The sequence below is a fragment of the Loxodonta africana genome, chromosome 3 (assembly GCF_030014295.1).
Source record: "Loxodonta africana isolate mLoxAfr1 chromosome 3, mLoxAfr1.hap2, whole genome shotgun sequence".
Lineage (NCBI taxonomy): Eukaryota > Metazoa > Chordata > Mammalia > Proboscidea > Elephantidae > Loxodonta > Loxodonta africana.
In genome coordinates this window covers 158,842,225-158,864,053 of record NC_087344.1, presented here as the reverse complement: position 1 = coordinate 158,864,053, position 21,829 = coordinate 158,842,225, and the positions used below count along the sequence as shown (strand labels likewise).

The 21,829-nt window shown below is 40.8% G+C and overlaps 1 protein-coding gene across 2 annotated transcripts in view; it reads right to left on the bottom strand.

Annotated features, from left to right (window-relative positions):
- CD58 (CD58 molecule) overlaps window positions 1–21,829 on the bottom strand; it is a 95,222-nt gene that overhangs the window by 27,081 nt on the left and 46,312 nt on the right. Inside the window, exons 4-6 of one of the 2 annotated variants that reach the window (XM_010589599.3) lie at window positions 16,105–16,185; window positions 13,607–13,666; window positions 12,328–12,944 (exon numbers count right to left, since the gene is read on the bottom strand). In XM_010589599.3, coding sequence (XP_010587901.1) covers window positions 13,614–13,666; window positions 16,105–16,185 — 134 coding nt within the window. In that variant the 3' untranslated portion in view covers window positions 12,328–12,944; window positions 13,607–13,613. Of the gene's footprint in view, window positions 1–12,327; window positions 12,945–13,606; window positions 13,667–16,104; window positions 16,186–21,829 lie in introns of those variants that run through there. The other variant, XM_064282373.1, reaches the window with a different exon arrangement.

Genomic DNA, 21,829 nt, shown 5'->3' with positions numbered 1-21,829 from the left:
TGTACCATTTTACATTCCCACCAGCAGTGTATAAGAGTTCAATCTCACCAATATTTGTTAATTTCTGTTTTTTTGATTAGTGCCAGTAATGTTGGTGTGAGAGAGTGTCTCACTGTGGTTTTGATTTGCATCTAATTGCTAATGATGACTAGCATTTCTTCATGTGTTTGTTACCTGCCTGAATATCTTCTTTAGTGAAGTGTCTGTTCATATCCTTTGCCCATTTTTTAATTGGATTGTTTGTCTTTTTATTCTTGAAATGTTGAAGCTTTCTATAAATTTTAGAGATAGGTCTTATCCAAAAATTTTTTTCCAATCTGTAGATTCCCTTTTTATTATTTTGGAGAAGTCTTTTGTTGAGCATATTTGATTTTTAGGAACTCCCAGTTATCTAGTTTTCTTTTGTGTGTTCATTTTTAGTTATGTTTGGTATTCTATTTATGCCATATATTAGGGCCCCCTAGTGTTGTCTCTATTTTTTCCTCCATGACCTTTATAGTTTTAGATTTTATATTTAGGCCTTTGATCCATTTGGAGTTAGTTTTGGTGTACAGTGTGAGCTATGGGTCCTGTTTCATTTTTCTATAGATAGATAATCCAGTTTTGCCAGCACCATTTGTTGAAGAGACTGTCTCTTCCCCCATTTAATGAACTTTGGCCCTTTGTCAAAAATCAGCTGTCCATAAATGGTTGGATTTATGTCTGGGTTCCCAATTCTGTTCCATTGGTCTGTGTGTCTGTTGTTTTACCAGGCTGTTTTGACCACTGTGACTGTATAGTAGGTTCTTAGATCAGGTTGTGTGAGGCCTCCTACTTTGTTCTTCTTTCTTCAGTAATGCTTTACTTCTCCAGGGCCTCTTTCCTTTCCATATAAAGTTGGTGATTAGTTTTTCCATCTTGTTAAAGAATGCTGTTGGAACTTGGATTGGGATTGCTTTAAATCTGTAGATGCTGTGGGTAGTATTGACGTTTTCACAAAGTTGAGTCTTCCTGTCCATGAGCATGGTATGTTTTTCTGTTTATGTACATCTCTTTTGGTTTCTTACAGTAGCGTTTTGTAGTTTTCTTTGTATAGGTCCTTTACTTCATTGGTTAGACTTATTCTTAAGTATTTTATTTTGGGGGGAGCTATTGTAAATCACATTGTTTTCCTGGTTTCCTTTTCAAAGTTTTCTTTGTTGGTGTATAGGAATCCAACTGATTTTTGTATGTTGATCTTGTATCCTGCTGCTTTGCTGAATCCTTCCATTAGTTCCAGTAGCTTTCTTGTGGAATCTTTGGAATTTTCTATGATAGGATCATATTGTCTGCAAATAGGGATCGTTTTACTTCTTCCTTACTAATCTGTATGCCCTTTATTTCCTTGTCTTGCCTCATTGCTCTAGCTAGGACTTCCAGTGCGATATTGAATAAGAGTGATGATAAAAGACACCTTTGTCTACTTTCCGTTCTCAAAGGGAATGCTTTTAGGCTCTCTCTGTTGAGAATAATTTTGGCTGTTGGTTTTGTATAAATGCCGTTTATTATGTTGAGGAATTTTCCTTCTATTCTATTTTGCTGAGAGTTTTTATCAGGAATAGGTGTTAGATGTTATAAATGCCTTTTCTGCATCAGTTGAGATGATCATGTGATTCTTTTATTTATGTGGTGAATAATGCTGGTTGATTTTCTAATGTTGAACCATCCTTGCATGCCTGGTATGAATCCCACTTGGTCATGATGTATTACTTTTTTTTTTTTTTGATATGCTGTTGAATTCTATTGGCTAGAATTTTGTTGTGAATTTTTGTGTCTGTATTCACAAGGGCTATGTATCTGTAATTTTCTTTTTTTGTGTTGTCTTTGCCTGGCTTTAGTATCAGGGTTATGCTGGCTTTGTAGAATGAATTTGGGGGTATTCTTTCCTTTTCTTTGCTGTGAAATAATTTGAGTAGTATTGGTGTGAGCTCTTCTCTGAATGTTTGGTAAAATTCTCCACCAGGGCTCCCTCCTGGTTCTTGAATTGTAATTTTTTTTCTTCTGCATTAATACTTCATCAGTCTATATGACATTTATTAAAGTACAGCTGCATAAAAAAGGTTTGGGAACAAACACATCTCACAATAGGCAACACTCACATCAACAGGCAGAAGCAGGTGTATGAGGGCACCCTGGAAGGTCTGAGCACCCTCTTGGCCTCAGCATTTGGGGAGCCAGAAGTGACAGTATTTTCATAGAGAATGGACTGGGGGTAGGTAAAATAACTGATGAATCAGTTATTTTTCACCTAGCAATTCCACTCCTGGGAATGTACCCCATAGAAATAAAAATATCAGAACGTATGGCTATATGTACAAGGATGCATAATGAATTACTGTGTGTGCTGGACAACAAATAAAATCTAGAAACAAAGTAAATGTCCTTCAAAAGGGGAATGTTGAATATAGGTAGGACATACCGTGGAATACTCTGCAGCTATTGAAAAAAATAGAGACCTGGAACTTCATGGAAAACCCCCATGTGCTATGAGTTGATGAGTAGTTACCAGGCCTGTTGAGTTACATTCAGCTCTCTGATTATGTCACTCTGACAGTTATTCTGTGATTGAAATATCGAAGGATCTCAGTGGAGGTGGACATTGGGGGGCATGGAAGATTACATCTTTCTTTTTGTAACATATCATGTAGCTTTTTGCTGATACGTCAAAAAGTCTGGGGTAAGTGGCTTGGCTGGGGTGGGGTAGACCACCAGCTTACACTCCTTTCTCGGGACAGGTGATGCAGTGCCAGGACAGGACTCCGGCCCAGCTTCAAATCCCACCTTCTGCCCTTACCTGGCAGGTGACTTTGGACATGCCATCTTATGTCACTACGTCTATTTCCTTATCTGAAAAATGGGGTCACAGTACCTAATTCATGGAGTTGTTTCAAAACTCAAATGAGATGTTTATAAAAGTATTTGCCAAAATGACAGGACCATCTTGGGTTATATTCAGGCTAGTATATCTTGTACAACATCCATAGTCATGAGGTGAGGGACCCCATTCCTATCCCTACAACAAGCAGCAAGGTTCACAGGAATGAGCATATGTACTGGAGGCAAGGCAGACAGGGATCTGGGTACCACTTTCACCAGGAGTTCACTGTGCATCCTTGGGCAAGTCACTTAATCTTTCTGAGATTCAGTTTTGTCATCTGGAAAATGGTGAATAATAATAATGGACAACTAATATCTAACTTGAGAGTCCCTGGGTGGTACGAACAGTTAACATGCACAGTTGCTAACTGAAAGGTTGGAGGTTCAAGTCCACCCAGAGGCACCTACCTTGAAAGAAGCCCTGGCAATCTACTTCTGAAAAATCAGTCATAGAAAACCCTATGGAGCACAGCTCTACTCTGGCATACATGGGGTTGCCATGACTCAAAGTCAACTCGAAGGAAACTAGTTTAAGATCTGAAAGAAATGCAATGGCCTCATTTCTACAACTCGACATTACTCAGTTCTTATTTTGATTGGTTGGTGGAAAACTTAAACCCTAGCCATGATGGGGAGGACCCTGCCCTGGTGTTGTGAACCATGATTCCATACTGACAAAGAACTAGGGCTGGGGAGTGCTTGCCCTCCCACCCCTCATCCACACAGGTTGCTGCTGGGATGTCCATTGCCCTGTCCATCTGTCCTAGGGCTCTCTGTTGCTTCCAGGACATGCTTGGAACACACAATTATTTTCATGGCTGGAGGTGCAGAGCCAGGTAAACAAATAAGTGCAAGGCAATAGGGAGGAGAAGGGCCTGTGGTGAACTGAAGAGCAATGCCCATCCTAAAGCATCCAAATTCAAATTAAAACACCATGAGGACCAAATAAAATATCCCTGTGGGCTAGTTTAAAGGATCTCTGGTGGCACAGTGCTCTTCTGCTAACTGAAAAAGTCGGCTGTTTTAACCCACCAGCTGCTGCACAGGAGAAAGATGTGGTAGTCTGCTTCCATAAAGATTACTGCCTTGGAAACCCTATGGGCAGTTCTACTCTGTCTTATAGGGTCGCTATGAGTTGGAACCAACTTGATGGCAAAGGGTTTGGTGAGCTGGGCTGGACCTTTTCACTGCCTTGTGAATACGCCAGGCTTGCTCTCACCTTGGAACCTCTGCTGGGAATGCTCATTCCCAGATACCCCAGCTATCGCCCCTTCAGAGCTCTGCTCGTGGTCCCCTCAGTGACATGTTTCCTTGCTTGTTCTGACACTCCCCATTTCCTTCCCCATTTTATTCTCCTCTATAACCTTCCGTTCTCTACTTTTCTTATTCATCCTATTTAATGCTTATCTCTTCCCACTAGAATGCAAGTCCCATGAAGACATTTTTTTTCTTCATCTGTTCTGTTCACTGTTAGATGCCAAGGGTCCAGAATAGTGCCTAACACATAGTAGGCACTCAATAAGTATGAGCACAACGATGAAGACTCATTCATTTATCATGCAGCAGCATGATAAATGAATGAGTCTTCATCGTTGAATAAATTAACTGGTTTCCTTTCTTCCCTTCCTACAATATATGCAGTGCACTATCAGAAGATTCTCAGCAGCAGTGAGACAACAGTGAGATGAGTGAGGCATTCGCCTTGGACACAAAATTTAAGAGGAACAAAAAACTCAGTGATCAAGATAAATATTTTAAAGCAACATTTTTTTTTTTCTGTTTGCAAAAGCACGTTTTTGTAATTTTTTATTGTGCTTTCAGTGAAGGTTTACAAATCAAGTCAGTTTCTCATACAAAAATTTATATATACCTTGCTATAAAAAAAATTTTTCTTTTTTTATATACTCCTAATTGCTCTCCCCCTAATGAGACAGCACACTCCTTCCCTCCACTCTCTATTTTCGAGTCCTTTCGGTCAGCTTCTGACCCCCTCTGCCCTCTCATCTCCCCTCCAGACAGGAGATGCCCACATAGTCTCATGTGTCTACTTGATCCAAGAAGCTCACTCTTCACCAGTATCATTGTCCACTCCAATTCCTGTCTGAAGAGTTGGCTTTGGAAATGGTTCCTGTCTTGGGCTAACAGAAGGTCTGGGGATCTGGACCTCTGGGGTCCTTCTAGTCTCAGACCATTATGTCTGGTCTTTTTACATGAATTTGGGGTCTACATCCCACTGCTCTCCTGCTCCCTCAGGGGTTCTCTGTTATGTTCCCTGTCAGGGCAATCATCAGTTGTAGCCGGGCACTATCTAGTTCTTCTGGTCTCAGGCTGATGTAGTCTCGGTTTATGTGGTCCTTTCTGTCTCTTGTACTCCTAATTACCTTGTGTCTTTGGTGTTCTTCATTCTCCTTTGCTCCAGGTAGGTTGAAACTCATTGATGCATCTTAGATGGCTGCTTGCTAGCATTTAAGACCCCAGATGCCACTCTCCAAAGTGTGATGTAGAATGTTTTCTTAATAAACTTTATTATGCCAATTGACTTAGATGTCCCCTGAAACCATGGTCCCCAGACCCCTGCCACGCTGGCCTTCGAAGCATTCAATTTATTCAGGAAAATTCTTTGCTTTTAGTTTAGTCCAGTTGTGCCGACCTCTCCTGTATTGTGCGTTGTCTTTCCCTTCACCTAAAATAATTCTTTTCTACTATCTAATTAGTGAAAACCCCCTCCCTGGCTCCCTCTTTCCCTCCCTCTCTGGTAACCGTCAAAGAATATTTTCTTCTCTGTTTAAACTATTTCTCCAGTTCTTATAATAGTGGTCTTATACAATATTTGTCCTTTTGCAACTAATTTCACTCAGCATAATGCCTTCCGGATTCTTCCATGTTATGAAATGTTTCACAGATTCATCATTGTTCTTTATCAATGTGTAGTATTCCGTTATGTGAATATACCATAATTCATTTATCCATTCATCTGTTGATGGGCACCTTGGTTGCTTCCATCTTTTTGCTATTGTAAACAGTGCTGCAATGAACATGGGTGTGCATATATCTGTTTGTGTAAAGGCTCTTAATTCTCTAGGATATATCCCAAGGAGTGGGATTGCTGGATCGTACAGTAATTCTATTTCTAGTTTTTTAAGGAAGTGCCAAATCGATTTCCAAAGTGGTTGTACCATTTTACATTCCCACCAGCAGTGTATAAGGGTTACAGCCTCTCCGCAACCTCTCCAACATTTATTATTTTGTTTTTGGATTAATGCCAGCCTTGTTGAAGTGAGATGGAATCTCATTGTAGTTTTGATTTGCATTTCTTTTATGGCCAATGATCATGAGCATTTCCTCATCTATCTGTTAGCTACCTGAATATCTTCTTTAATGAAGTACCTGTTCATATCCTTTGCCCATTTTTTAATTGGGTTATTTGTCTTTTTGTAGTTGAGTTTTTATAGTATCTTGTAGATTTTAGAGATCAGACACCGACTGGAAATGTCATAGCTAAAAACTTTTTCCCAGTCTGTAGGTAGTCTTTTTACTCTTTTGGTGAAGTCTTTGGATGAGCATAGGTGTTTGATTTTTAGGAGCTCCCAGTTATCTAGTTTTTCTTCTGCATTGTTAGTAATGTTTTGTATACTGATTATGCCATGTATTAGGGTTCCTAGCATTGTCCCTATTTTTTCTTCCATGATCTTTATCATATTAGATTTTATACTTAGGTCTTTGATCTATTTTGAGTTCATTTTTGTGCATGGTGTGAGGTATGGGCCTTGGTTCATTTTTTGCAGATGGATATCCAGTCATGCCAGCACCATTTGTTAAACAGACTATCTTTTCCCCATTTTACTGACTTTGGGCCTTTGTCAAATATCAGCTGCTCATATGTGGATGGGTTTATGTCTGGATTCTCAAATCTGTTCCATTAGTCTATGTATCTGTTGTTAAAGCAACATTTTTTAAAAATCAAATAAATAATCAAAATTAACATGAAAAATTTGTGATGTACAAAATACTAAAATTTAAAATAAAAACAGAATCCCAAAGTAGTTTCAGTGAGCTTAAGTTCATTAAAAATTGTTTAAGATCTTCACTTGGTCAAGGAAAATTGTCAAACATGGCAATGTTCTCCATTAAAAATAAGATAAACAAAGAAGTATATTTAAAATTTTTTTATGAATGAGTTTTCTGCCATTAAAGCCAGTAATGTAAGATTATAATAAATTGTGTTTTTGGTATAAATAGAATATTTGAACTTAAAACAATGTTGTTTCAATATACACACTTTCTAATTTTTCAATATTTTTTCAGCTACAATAATTTTCTGTGGGAAAAAACCTTTAAAAAATACATAAAATATGTATATAGGGCGCCAAACCAAAAAAAAAAAAAAACCAAACCCAGTGTCGTCGAGTCCATTCTGACTCATAGCGACCCTACATAGGGCACAGCACACAGTTTTTCTTTTGCTTCAGGCCCCAGTACAGGTCAGCAGGGCACTAGGTTCTCAGTAAATACATGCTGATTAAGTGGCTTCAGGAGTCATCCCTTCTAAACAGGCTTTTGTGAGTTGTTGTTTTTTTTTTTTTCTCTTGTACTTTAAAGATTTCGAGAGCAAACTAATTTCTTACTAAACAATTAATACACATATTGTTCTGTGGCATTGGTTGCCAACCTCACAACATGTCAACACTTTCCCCTTCTCGACTTTGGGTTCCCCATTACCAGCTTTCCTATCCCCTCCTGGCTTCTCGTCCTTGCCCCTCAGCTGGTGTGCCCATTTAGTCTCATTTGGTTTTATGGGCCTGTCTAATCTTTGTTTGAAGGGTGAACCTCAGGAGTGACTTCAATACTGAGCTATAACGGTTTCCAGGGGCCATACTCTTAGGGTTTCTCCAGTCCCTGTCAGACCAGCAAGTTTGGCCTTTTTTTTCTTTTGGTGAGTCAGAGTTTTGTTCTGCATTTTTTCCAGCTCTGTCCAGGACCCTCTATCATGATACCTATCAGAGCAGTTGGTGGTGGTAGCCAGGCACCATCTAGTTGTGCTGGACTCAGTCTGGTGTAGGCTGTGGTACCTGCGGTTCATTAGTCTTTTAGACTAATCTTTCCCTTGTGTCTTTGGTTTTCTTCATTCTCCCTTGCGCTAGACAAGGTGAGACCAGTGGAGTATCTTAAGACGGCCACTTACAAGCTTTTAAGAGCCCAGGCGAAACTCACCAAAGTAGGATGTAGAACATTTTCTTTATAAACTGTTATACCAATTGAGCTAGATGTCCCCCAAGATCATGGTCCCCTGCCCTCAGCCCAGTAACTCGGGAGTAACATCAGGGAGTTTGGATGTGTCTATGAAGCATCCGTGACCTTGCCTTGGACAAGTTGTTCTGGCTTCCCCAGTATTGTGTACTCTCTTACCCTTCGCCAAAGTTACCACTTATCTATTGTCTATTTAGTGGTTTTCCCTCCCTTTCCTCCCCTCCCTCGTAATCATCAAAGATTGTTTCTTCTTGTATGTAAACCTTTTCATGAGTTTTTATAGTAGTAATCTCATATAGGCTTTTGTAACTTCAGCAGCCTGTCTAGCTTTCATCCAAAGAAGTGAGAGATGTGAAGATTTCAGGAGGCAGGTGAAGGAGATGGTCTCAACTGAGAGGCTTCTCTGTGATCAAGCCACATAGGCCTAGTCCACTTGGGAACTATTTATCCTTTGCATGGAAGGATCTTCAAACCGAGGGGAATATTTTGGATTGAACTGTCCTTCAAAAGATATGTTGAAGTCTTACTCCTGGTATCTGTGAACATGACCTGGTTTGGCAATAGAGTCTCTGAAGATGTTATCAGACAACACGAGGTCATGCCAGAGTAAGGTAGGTCCTGAGTGTTGTCCTTATAAAAGAGAAGAGACACAGAGAGAGACAGACAGGGGAAGACTTCCACATGAAGATGAAGATGCACCTACAAGTCTAGAAACGCTAAGAAATGCCTGGCACTACCGGAGGCTAGAAGAAATAAGAACCTTCCCCAAGAGCAGAAAGAGAGAGCATGGCTCTGCCCATGCCCTGATTTTGGAGTTCTAGCCCCCAGAACAGTGAGACAATAAATCTGTGTTCTTATAAGCCATCCGATTTGTGGTCCTTTGTTACAGCAGCCCTGGAGAAAGCAGGGAATGTTGAGATTGAGAAGAGCCTGGGGACAGAGAAAGGTCTCTTATTCCTCAGTAGTGAGATTTTATCACAGGAAGCCTGGGCAACCCACAGATTTGCTCGTTTGGTTTTCTTTTCTGTCGTCAACCACACCCATCCTGGACCTAGAGGAACTCATGCAGCCAACACTGGCAGTACCACAAACTGTAGCCAGGCCTTCTCTAAATGGCTCTAGTAGACAGTGCCATGTTTCCACAGGCTCATGCACCTGACACTTACCAGGTGGTTTTTAAAAACTAAGGGTGGTTGTTCAGAGGTACCCTCGTACTGTGGAAAGAGTGGTACAGTGGAGGTCAGAATATTGGGATTCCTCCTTTTGTCCTTCCTCTATGATACTTCAGTCCAGTTACCCTCTCTCTAAATGTAAGTTTTCTCATCCAAAGAAATCTCTGAAGATCAATCCTGCCTGAAGAGTCTAGAAGATGGCACAGCTCGATATAATATTTGGTGCTGAATGGGGTTCTGAGGTAGTGGAATCAAGAGTTTCTTGTTTTGTTTTTTAAAGACAGAAATGACACTATGTTTGTATGATCCAGTATAAAGGTAAAAACTGATGATGCAGGAGACAATGACAGGAGTAACGAGAGGAGGTGGGATCCTGTGCACAACGGAGAGAATGGCTTTAGGAAGAGCAAGGAGAATTTATCCATAGTATCAGTTGGAGGTCTGAGGGGAGGTGTGAAATAGTTTCACAGGACAGTGAGAAGGTGAATAGACCAGGGCAATTCAATGGGAAACAATAAGGATCCATTTAAGGTTTGTGATCACTGATGTGAAACCAAATCAGCCTGGTGGTGTATTTTCTCCAGGCATGTTTAGCAGCCCAGGTGCAGGGAGGGAACTGGTAGAACTGATTACAACTACAACTGGGATTTGGCCAAGCAAGAATGAACAATTGAGAGGGCAAGAGAGTGAAGGTGAGAGAGTAATGTTAATGATGACCCATGGAATCTAAACCAGGTAAGAAGGAAAAGTGAGAACTCAAAGGAGTTGAGGGCCACTGAAAAGTTCGTAGAATCGCTGGCTTCTAAGTTCTGGTGGGGTTGAAGAACTTTTGGAGTTGGGTCCCTCAAGGGAGCAATGGGAAGTTAGGAAGTGAAAGCTGGAGAAGAGAATGCTTGTAACTGAGGCTTTAGAGGGGCTGATGGAACCCGTAATGGAAAGGCCAGGAGTAGGATCACAGGAGCCCCGGTGGCCCTGTGGTAAGATGCTTGGCTGCTAACCAAAACATTGGCAGTTCTAATCCACCAGCCACTCCTTGGAAACCCTATGGGGCAATTCTGCTCTGTCCTATAGAGTCACTACGAGTCAGAATCGATTTGATGGCAACGGGTTTGGTTTTTAGGATCACAGGAGGGACTGGCTGAGAAAGGGTGAAGACAAGGTCCTTGGAGGAGACTGTATCTATTTCCTAGTGCTGCCATAACAAAATACCACAAATTGGACAGCTTATGAGAAAAGGAATTTATTGTTTCACAGCTCTAAAGACTACTAGTCTGGATTCAGGCTGTTGGCAGGGCCATGTTCTCTCTGAAGGCTCTAGGGGAAGAATCTTTTTCATCTCACCCAGCTTCTGGTAGCCCCAGGCATTCCTTTGCGTGTGGATGCAGCAAATCTCCATTGTCACATGGCCGGTTTCCCTGTCTGTGTCTGTTCTCGTTTATATGACACCACTCAGATTGGATTAGGACCCACCTACCCACATACTCCAGTATTGGAGCTCTGGTGGTGCAGTGGTTAAGAGCTACAGCTGCTAACCAAAAGGCTGGCAGTTCTGATCCACCAGCCACTCCTTGGAAACCCTATTAGGCAGCTCTACTCTGTCCTATTGGTCACTATGGGTTGGAATCTACTCAAAGGCAGCAGGTACTCTGGTATCACCTCATGTGATCATCTTCAAAGACCCTATTTGCAAAACAGGCTTCAACAAATATTTTGAAGGACACAATTCAATCCATAACAAAGACCATGCCAGAGTATTGGATTTGTAGATCTTGAAAGCAGTCAGGTATCTTGAAGGGAGTAGTGTGAGTGACTTTGAATCCTCTAAAACATTTAAGGGATGAGAAAAAACAGAGATAACCAGAAAAGGGGATGCCAGCGGTGATGTTCTGCTGGTGTAAGCATCGAAGCTGCAGGAGAAGCAACAGTCTGGAAGCAGGAAGGAGCAAGAACACCTCCCTTCCCTGTTGGCCCAGGATACAAAGACACGGGATAGAAAACAGCTACTCCTTTAGAGCGCTGCAGGAAGCAGCATCCTTGGAGACAGCTGGGTTTCAGTTACAGCAGAAAGGGGAAGGGGGCAATTGTGGAAGAGGCCGAGGATCTTGGTAATACTGCTGTTGGTGGATGGGGTCAGAAAGGAGGATACACAGAACTAAATAGGGACAAAAATCTAGAAGATGAAGGGTATTTGGGGAGTCCCTGGCTTCCTCTAGAGCCTGTATGGTTTGTTTCTAAGGCAATTTTGATAGGAAGCTACATCACCTGGAGGTAGGGGAGTGGGGAGATGTGCGGGTCTTCCGAGGAGCACTCAGAGCTCCAGGGACCCTTCCTCACTCTTGCTGAAGGCTGTAGGGAGGCTGGAGAGAGGTCATCTGATTGAGAACACATGTAGCCAGAGAGCCCCTTCTCACACACCAGCCTTGGAGTTAAGACACACATCCCTCCTTTTTCAGACTGAGACTCACGGGATGGAAATTCCAGAGGTCTTGCGGGCTGAGGAACTAAGGCCTTTGCATGTTGACTCTGCAGTTTATGTGATGGTGCCCGAGGCAACTGGGGCTATAAGCCTCCTTAATCAAGAGGAGCAGCTTTTCCATATTCATATATTACTTTATGATTGTGTCCTCTGCTCTTTACCTCCCAATGTGACAGCTAACAAATACAATAAACTTTTTTGTGTATGTGGGTTAAGAGATCTTAATGAGAGAAGTCTCAGTGCCGCACCCATGTGATACATCTGCATTTGGATGATGGTGATCTGATCTCTACGAAAGAAACAAGAAAAGGCCTACATGTTCACTTGCTGTCTGTCTGCCTGTCCCCTCCAGTTAAAGGGCATGGAACCAACAGGCAAACGCACTTGGTCCCTCTTCTCCCTCATTCCACTGCTGGTCCTAGAATGAATTCTTTTTCCTCTAAAATGAGGAGAAATGTAGTATAGATTCTAAAAAGCCTTCACTTTCCCTATTTTGTTTTTCTAACTTAACATGAAAAAGTCAAACCACTTAGTCACTTACATACAAAAACAGATTTATTTACAAAAATCTACACCAGTGCAATGAAAACAGTGACAATGCCATCGAGTTGATTCCTGTTACTTTCCAAATAGAAAAGTTAAATCCTTATTCATATATTCTCCTGGTGAGATAACAGAAGCTAATGCTTGTTAGTTAGTATTTCTGGACTTCCAAAACTCCTTCGAGGATGATGTAATGTTCAGGTCATAAATCGATGGCTTTTCAAAGTTATTTATGTCAAGAAAATCTGGTACTGTTAGGAGTTAAAGGAAAAGGAGTTTCACTGACAGACAATACTGTTCAAGAGGAGAGGGCATATATACATCTTTAGCTTAAAGTCCTTTGAAACGGGAAAGTCAGCCACTTGGCTAGGAAGAGTTACTATCTAGGTGACTGGAACCAGCTGGTTTGGTTCCTGACTACATTTTTTTTTTCCCAAGAACAAGTTGTTTACATCTTAACGCATCTGTCCCAAGTGGTTCACATTCTGACCTTTTGCTTCCTGAGAATCCATTTTGGTATTCTTATGTCGGTCACTCCGGCCTGAATCTTTCCCATTTCCATTTAATAATTTAGTTATAATACATTCTCCTTCATCTTCTATCAACTGGAGCTGTGAAAAATATTTTTGATATTAATAACTTGCAAAATGCAGTACATCTGTGCAGCAGACCAAGAGTATTACCCTCCTATTCTACTGGAGCCCTGGTGGCGCAGTGGTTAAGAACTCAGCTGCTAACCAAAAGGGCAGCACTTCGAATCCACCAGTGGCTCCTTGGAAATCCTACAGGGTAGTTCTACCCTGTCCTATAGGTCACCATGAGTTGGAATTGACTTGACGGCTATGGGTTTGGTTTTTTTTGGTTATTCTACTGTGAGTAGCCCTTTTGTCAAAGCCAAGGGAGACAGGGAGCAACCCTCATGGGAGCGTAGCTTGAGTTCCATTTGAAGCAAGACCTTTAGTATATAGCAATGTGACCCTGAGATGTTACCTGAATTCTCTGAGCCTCAAGTTTCTCACCTCTAAACATGAGGTAATAACACCCCCCACGCAAAACTCATTGGAAGGGTTCGATGAGATGATACGTGAGAAGTGGCTAGTGTGGTGCCAGGCACACGCTCAGTGCTTAATGAACCATGGTTGGTATATCTGCCATTGTTACTTCTTATTATGCTAAAGGAAAACAACAAATGAGTAGGATCTCGCTCTCCAAGTAATGAGCACTCTCCGTCAGGGCTGTTCTTGTTCTCCCACATGATACACAATTTACTCACTGCTCAGTCAATGGGGTCCTTGCTTGATTTCATGCGCTTTTCTGCGATTTCTCAGTATACCTACAAAAGAAGAAATTCCCAACTCAGTTAAAGAACTGAAAAGAGAAGTGGAAATCTGGGGCTACTGACTACCTATTAGTGAGAACTGAATTTAGAAAACTCAAAACCAGACCCCGGAGTTGGTATTTTCTAATATTCTAAATGCTCAAATCAAACTAGCTGCAGAGTTGGTACAAAGAGTTGTACAGAAATCTGCCAGGTGACAGAAAAACAATAACAACAACAAAACTGTTGACAAAATGGTCAATTTTTTAGTACTTTGTGCCTAAGGCTAAAGAAGAAAGGGAAGCTAGAATGGTTTGGACTAGCACTCCGCAACAGAAATATAATGTAGGCCACATAAAAAATTTAAAAATTTAATTGCCACCATAAAAAGTAAAAATAAGTGAAACTAATTTAATGACATATTTTATTTAACCCAATATAGTCTTATTGTTTCAACATGAATCAATATAAAAAAAATTCATGAGCTATTTTACATTCTTTTTTTTCATACTAAGTCTTAGAAATCCAAGTGCATATTTTACAGTTACAACACATCTCAACTTGGGCTTCCCACAGTTCCGTGTGGCTCGTGGCCACCATTTTAGAAGCTTAGGTTTGGACTTTAAGGCACTCATTCCTGCACACGTATTCCTCAATGTTCTCCCCATGAAGGCATCAGCCCCAGCCCAGAGCTATACTAGTGGTCCAGGCTTCTAGCCCACAGGGTTACCTGGGACTTCTGAGGCTGGTTGGCAGCTATGACTAGTCAGCTGGAGCTGTTCCCATCCAGCTCTTTCCCCTTCTGAGGGTTCCATGTCAAACACCTGATCATCTTCCAACATTTCTCAGTTAGTGACTTTAGGGCTGAGATGCTTCCTTAAGTAAGTATTTTTATGGGACAAAAATTTTCCAAGTTGTACAGGACTAACAGTACTGAACACTGGAGTAACTTTTCCTCTGCTGAATGAACTTTTTATTTTAAAAGCTAAATCAACTAATGCTTCTGAAGTTATATGGCACTCAGCTGTATCTCCTTTTCGCTTCAGGCGTCCTGGTGAGAGGCCCCCAACAACACGGAGGGAAAAATGATTTTAGTTTTTGGGACCAACCTGTTAAGGAGATGGTTAACTATAATAATGATATTTGGGGATTAAAAATGACTTTTTAAAAAACACTTGAACTCCCCAAATATTTTGGTCATTGGGTAATGATGCCTCAAAACTTTCCTCAGCTGATTTTTACAGCACTGTTCAGAGGAAAACCAGCTGACTAATAATCTATTACTTAGGGATTTTCATGGTATTTATAGCCTATAATATGGAAATGGCATCCTTGGAAAATTATATTCTAATGCCAATAGAATAGGCTAGGTCAGTACTGACCAAGAGAATTTTCTGGAATGATAGAATTGTTTTATATCTGGGCTGTCCATATATGCTTGGATAGCACTTCAAATGTGGCTAGTGGGACTGAAGAACTGAATTTTAAAGTTTATTTCACTGCAACTAATTAAAATATAAATTCAAATAGCCACATGTGGGAAGTGACACTGAAGAGTGCAGGTCTAGGGAAACTGGAATCTAGTTTGCGAACTTGATTCAAGGCACGAGTGTGAAATGAAACAGACCCTAGATGCCACCCACCTTGCAGAAAGTCTGTTCTTTCACATGCCTATGGCAGTGACAAATTAGTCTAGCAAATTTCCTTTTGGTGAAGGCTGATAGGAAACTGTTGGGACATCAAGAACATCTATTCTTCATATTCGCAGCCTGGTCAATGTCTGGGCACCTTCTCACCAGGAAAAAACAGGCTGGGAACACATCACCAGCTCTGTAAAGTGTATGGGTTGCTTTCTATGCTGGCCGGGTAATAACAGCATAGTAATTAAGCACTTCAAGTCATCCAACTCAACAAAAGCTCTTTTCCTACCTGGGAGCTCCACCTAAGCTAGAAGACATGGAAATTATGAAGATGGCAGGTAAGAGAAAGGAATCTTTGCAAACTCTGGTTTGAAGTAATTCATGGAACAGTTCCCAGGAACATTAGGTTGTATGTTCCCAAGCCTGTAAAGCTCTCTGTGGATTCATTTCATCTTAAGATAATGCAGAACCTTTGCAGGTACATGACACACTCGGCAATTCCAGGCAACAAATAGAATAAAAAATTTTGTTTCTTTTCAAAGGACTAAAATTTCAAACTTTGTCCTCATCTTTAAACTATTTATTTTCTGGCCTTTGAAAAACCAATTCAAGTTAGAAAACTTGTTTTTAAAAGTATACATAAGTTAACGGGGGAAGAACAACTCAGAAAAGGAGGGTGAGAATGGCTGCACAACTCAAAGAATGTAATCAGTGTCACTGAATTATATATGTAGAAACTGTTGAATTGGTGTATGTTTTGCTCTGTACATTCTCAACAACAACAAAATAAATGTTTTTTAGAAGTATACATACTTTTTCTAAACAGCATGAGTAGTAAAATTACTATTGATGTAACGACTGCTATTATAACCAACCACCTGTGCCTTGAGCGATCTGTAAAAAGAGAAAAGAAACACAATTAGCTAAACTGATCAAAATAGAGATTATTTCCAAACTCATACGCATAGAGTTGATACATATCAGGACCAGTGTTACTTATTAAGAGAAGTAAATATTCCACTAGAAGGTGGTTTCTGACCATTCCACGCTGCTGGGAAGCATAATTTGATATCCTGTCTTTGGCAGGGCAATTGAGCACTTGTATGTAAGAGCCTTAAAAATCGACATTAAAAAAAAAAAAATCAACATCATAAAGCAGCTAGGCACTGTGCTAAGTGACATACTTAAACTCTCACTGAATTATTACAATGGTGGGTAAGTGTCTTAACCACCTGGTACCTCAGTTTCCTCCTGGGATAACTGTAAATGGGACTAATAAATATACGTGCAGTTGTGAGCATTAAATGGGTTAATTCACTTAAGAAAAGCTGTGAGCTATTATCATTAATGTATAAGTACATACTACTGGTATCTCTGTTACTATCCTTTGGTTAAGCACTCGGCTGCTAACCAAAATGCTGGCAGTTCAAATCCACCTGCGGCTCTGCGGGCAAAAGGCCTAGCAGTCTGTTTCCATAAAGATTACAGCCAAGAAAATCCAATGGGGCAGTTCTACTCGGTAGCTATGAGTCAAAACCAACTTGATGACGCCCAACAACAACATTAATATCTCTTGACCCTGCAATTCCACTTTTGAGATATTAGGGAAAGCATCAGTAATGTGCCCCCCACCAAATAAAAAGGACCCAAAGATATTTATTGCAGGCCTTCTTACAATACCAAAAAGCTAAAACAACCTAAGTGTCCTCGAACAAAAAAATCTGGTATGTTCATGACGTGGACTTACCTAGCTAATAAAAATCCAAAGGCAGAATACTTAAAGATAAGGGAAAATGTTTACAAATGCAGTGCTAAGGGAAGGGCAAAACGGGTCAGTAACAGCAAGTGCTACATGGATGAGTGAGTGAGTGAGTGAGTGAGTGAGTGAGTGAGTGAGTGAGTGAGTGAGTGAGTGAGTGAGTGAGTGAGTGAGTGAGTGAGTGAGTGAGTAAGAGAGAGAATGGAAGGATGAGAATACAAACACGCTCTTTGCTCTTACAACACAGGTAGGCTGGAACAGACTGGCAGAGTCACCTACTGGTTTGATTTGAGAGGCCAGAAACTGCTAGCTGCCCCTCAACAGCCATTCTCCCCTCTTCAGGAACAGAATCCGGAATTTTAGCAGGGCATACTGCCAGCCACCCAAGTAAAGATGTAAGTCTCAGCCTTTCTTGCAGATTGGTTTGGCCACGTGACTAAGCACTAGGCAACGAGATGCAAGAAGGGTTGTGTGGTATTTCTGAAAAGTCTCCTTATAAGGCATGCCACTCTCCCCTTTCTGCATTCTGCTGCCTGAAATGGGATGTATGGGTGCATCTCTAGCAGTTACTGCCTCGGGAAGGCAGCAGGAGCTGGATTGCACCTGGCTCTGACAACTTCATAAAGCAGCAAGACACCTGGAGCTGCCTACCTCCAATTTTTTTTTTCTTTAAATGCAAGAGGAGCATTCTACACTTTTAAGCCACTGGGCTCTCCCCCCCACCCTACCCCCCCCCCTTTTTTTTTTCCAATTTTATGCAGCTGAACCTAACTGATACAGTCCCCTCGAAAACCTTCTCTCCCATGGGGTACTGCCCAATGCTATTATCCCTTAGATACAGCAGATATTTGAGGAAGATGACAACATTAAACCAAAAAACAAACCCACTGCCATTGAGTTGACTGACTTATTGTGACCTCACTGTAAGTTCTTAACTGTTCTTCCTTCTTGACCTGTCTATTGCATTGACAGTTGATCCCTCTCTTCACTTGGCTTCTGAGAAACCACATTCTCAGGGTTTTCTTCCCACCTCCCTAGCAACTCATTTCAATCTCCTTGATGGATCCTGTCCAGTACACTCCTCTCTGACATGTGTTCTAAGTGATCTCTGCTAGTTCTACGGCCTTAAATGCCCACTACACTCTAGTATGCCCAAACACATCTCTCTTGCTCTGGTCATACACCTGAGATTGACTCATAAATCTAAGTGCCTTACTTGACATCTCCATTTGAAGTCTAACTGGCATCTCAAACTCAATACAGTAAAATCTGTGAAACCCAGAACCTGTGTAAGGCAGAAACCTGTCAGAGAAGGAAAACTCAAGTATTTTCCTCTAATACCAAAAAAAAAAAAAACCCCAAACCCATTGCCATTGAGTCGATTCCAACTCATAGTGACCCTATAGGATAGAGTAAGAACTGCTCCATATGGTTTCCAAGGAGCGCCTGGTGGATTCGAACTGCCGACCTTTGGGTTAGCAGCTGTAGCTTTAATAGAAAGTGATTTAAAAAAAAAGTGGTAAGACTTCCTGTTAAAGGCAGAAAACTTGCAAGACGGGGAAAAACAAGGCAATCACATTCAGTTCCGGCTGTCACAGGTTTCACTGTTAGGTCCAACCTGGATTTTTTACTTCCTCCTCAAACCTGCTCTTCTCCAGTCTTCCCAGTTTTTGTACATGGTGACACTATTTATTCAGTTGCTTGGGCCAGAAATCTAGGAGTCATCTGAGTATTTCTTATTAGGCACCTCCCTGCACCACCCAAACCATTAAGAAATTCTCTTGGCTCCATTTTCAAAATATATCCTGAACTGAACCACTTCTCCCAACCTCCAATGCTACCACTCTAGTCCAAGACACCAAACTCTCTTGCTTAGACTAAGAGTTTCCAAATTGGGAGCATGAGCCCCAGGGAATACATAATATGATCCACTCAAAAAAATTAGAACCTCAACTTACGTTTATCTCTATCGTTCTTTGAAATTTTTTTTCCTATTCATATACGTTTTCAAATGGATGATTCAAATTATATTCATATAGTGGCACACTGTGGTAGAAGCTCCTATAGTACCCCAAGACCCAAACTTGCACCTTCTTCCTTTGGCAATAGAACCTCAGTGTTTTAACTGGACACATGACCAGCCAGCTGAAGAGTAAATTTCACAGCCTCATACCTCAGCCTAGGTGAGGCCATGAACTCAGCTGTGGCTATGGGAATATGCACGGAAGTCACGTGTGCGACAGGCGGTTGGCTCTTAATGGTAAGAGCTTTGCTCTACTCTTGTCTTTTCCCACTTGCTATGAAGCCCATAGAGACGTGAACCAAAAACCAGTAGATGTTCAGTTGACTCCAACTCATAGCAGCCCATGCGTGTCAGAGTGGAACTGTACTCCACAGGGTTTTTCGTGGCTGATTTTTTGAAGTGAAACTGCCAGGCCCTTCCTCTGAGGTACTTCTGGATGAACGCAAACTACCAACCTTTCGGTTAGCTGCTGAGCACGTTAACCGTTTGCACCGTTCAGGCATAGAGATGTGAACCCATCTATTTGACTCTGGGGAGCACAATTTTTAAGCCACAAATATTTCAGCATATATTTCAAAAGGTAAGGATTACTTTAAAGGCATGACCGTGCCATTATCATACCTAAGTGATTAATGTGTTTAATATAATCAAATACACACTCGCTGTTTAAATTCACCCAAGATTTTTTGTTTTGGGGGGGTGTTTTTATTTATTTATTTATGTTTGAATCACAATCAACGAAGGTCCACATTTTGCAATTAGTTGATATGATCCTTAAATCTCTTTATTCCACAGACCCCCAACTCTTTTTCTTCCCCTCAGAATTTATTTATTGAAGAAATCCGATCACTGGTCCTGCAGAATTCCCTACCGTCTGCAGTATCATTTAATATGTTCCCCTGACCACTGTATTTTGGCAATTTTTTGGCAATGATATTCCCAAAGAGGCTTTGTATCTTTCCACCAGATGGCATATAATGCCTGGTTGTGCTAACTGCCACTGCTGATCACTGTCTAAGTCCCTTATTTTACTAAGGGTTTACAAAAATGACAATAGTCTATCATTCCTCTTTATATATTAGCAAAAAATATTTTTATAATGAGAAACTTCCCCTCATCGACAATGTAGTTATTCTGAGGTACAGTTTGTATAAGACAGAATAAATGCTTGATCGCTTCTCTTTATTTACCAGTTTTCAAAACAATGAGTTGGCTCCTAGGCATCCTCTAAAGCTGACCAATGAGGAGTTTTATTTGATTTTATTTTTATTATGAACTCACAGACTGAACATAATTAATGTGTCTCAATATACTGTAGTTGGGATTCTTATCAATGTTCAAGCTGTCCCACTGGGCTGGTGGGAACTTCTTCACAGTGGCTCCTGAGTCCTGTTGATACGAGTCTTGGATGGCTTCTTGACTTGTGGTAAAATAAGAGATTCCAGGTTCATCTTAATAAGTTTCATGCCCCAGACATGGAATCAGCCATTTCTCAAACAAGCCTAGGTTTGTTTTGGTGGGAAATGATAATCAGAGATCATAAACTGGGCAAGGGTGACCAACCATCCTGGTTTTCCTGGGACTAAGGAATTTCCTGGGATGTAGGATTTCAGTGCTAAAACCAGGAAAGTCAGTTAATTGAGGATGAATTGAGTCATCCTAATCTGGGTGGAAGGGGCACACTAATTGCTATTGGATTGGTTCTTTTTTCTAGAACTTTTTAGGACAGAACTAGGAAATACGTAATTTTTTAGAAAGATAAAATACATCATGGGTTCATATTGGCATTAGGTTGAATCCTGTTCAATTGTCAAGATTTAACTGCTTTTGATCTCAGAAACAGAAATTTCATGATTCAATTTAATACTTCCAAATAAACCCAATCAATCTTACATCTAAAGCTTCTTTCTCCCATGACAAACCTCCCAGTTTTCAATAACACCAATATAACTATTCAGTTGCCTTTTCCTACGAGACACACTCAACAGTTGTCTCACAATATCAACATTACCATTAACTATATAATTACTGAAAACAGGTTATGATTTTTTCCTCTGAAGTTCTTTTTATCCTTAGAGTGTATCTCAATGGGGTGTGCAGTCAAATTACTATGTTTAAAAACACTTGGAATAGTTCCTCTCTTTGGGGTTATTCTACCAACTTAATTCACAGTTCAGTTCATTTGCTTCATTTGGGTTTATAATTTCAGGGATTATTTTTAATTCAATTTTGTTTTATAATTACATATTTACAAGGTCAAATCTAGCATAAATATTCAAAAGACGGCTAGCTTAAGTCTCTCTCCTCTCTATCGCAATCCCTACTCATACTATAAAAAACCAAATCTACTGCCATCGACTTGATTCCAACTCATTAGCAACCTTACAGGATAGAGGAGAACTGCTCCACAGGGTCTCCAAGCAGTGGCTGGTGAATCTGAACTGCTGAGCTTTTGGTAAGCGACCCAGATCGTAACCATGGCACCACCAGTGCACCACTCATACTAGAAATTAATTGCTGTTGAGGTGGTTCCAACTCATAGTGACCCAACACGACAGAGCAGAACTGCTCCATAAGGTTTCCAAGAAGCAGCTGGTGGATTAGAACTGCTGACCTTTTGGTTACCAGCTGTAGCATGCTGTAGCTCTCAACTACCGCACCAGCAAGGCCCCACTTACACTACAGGTGACCTTTTTAAAAAAAAGTTCTGGTTTATCCTTACATTTTTCTTTAATAGACTTTACTTTTTGAGCAGT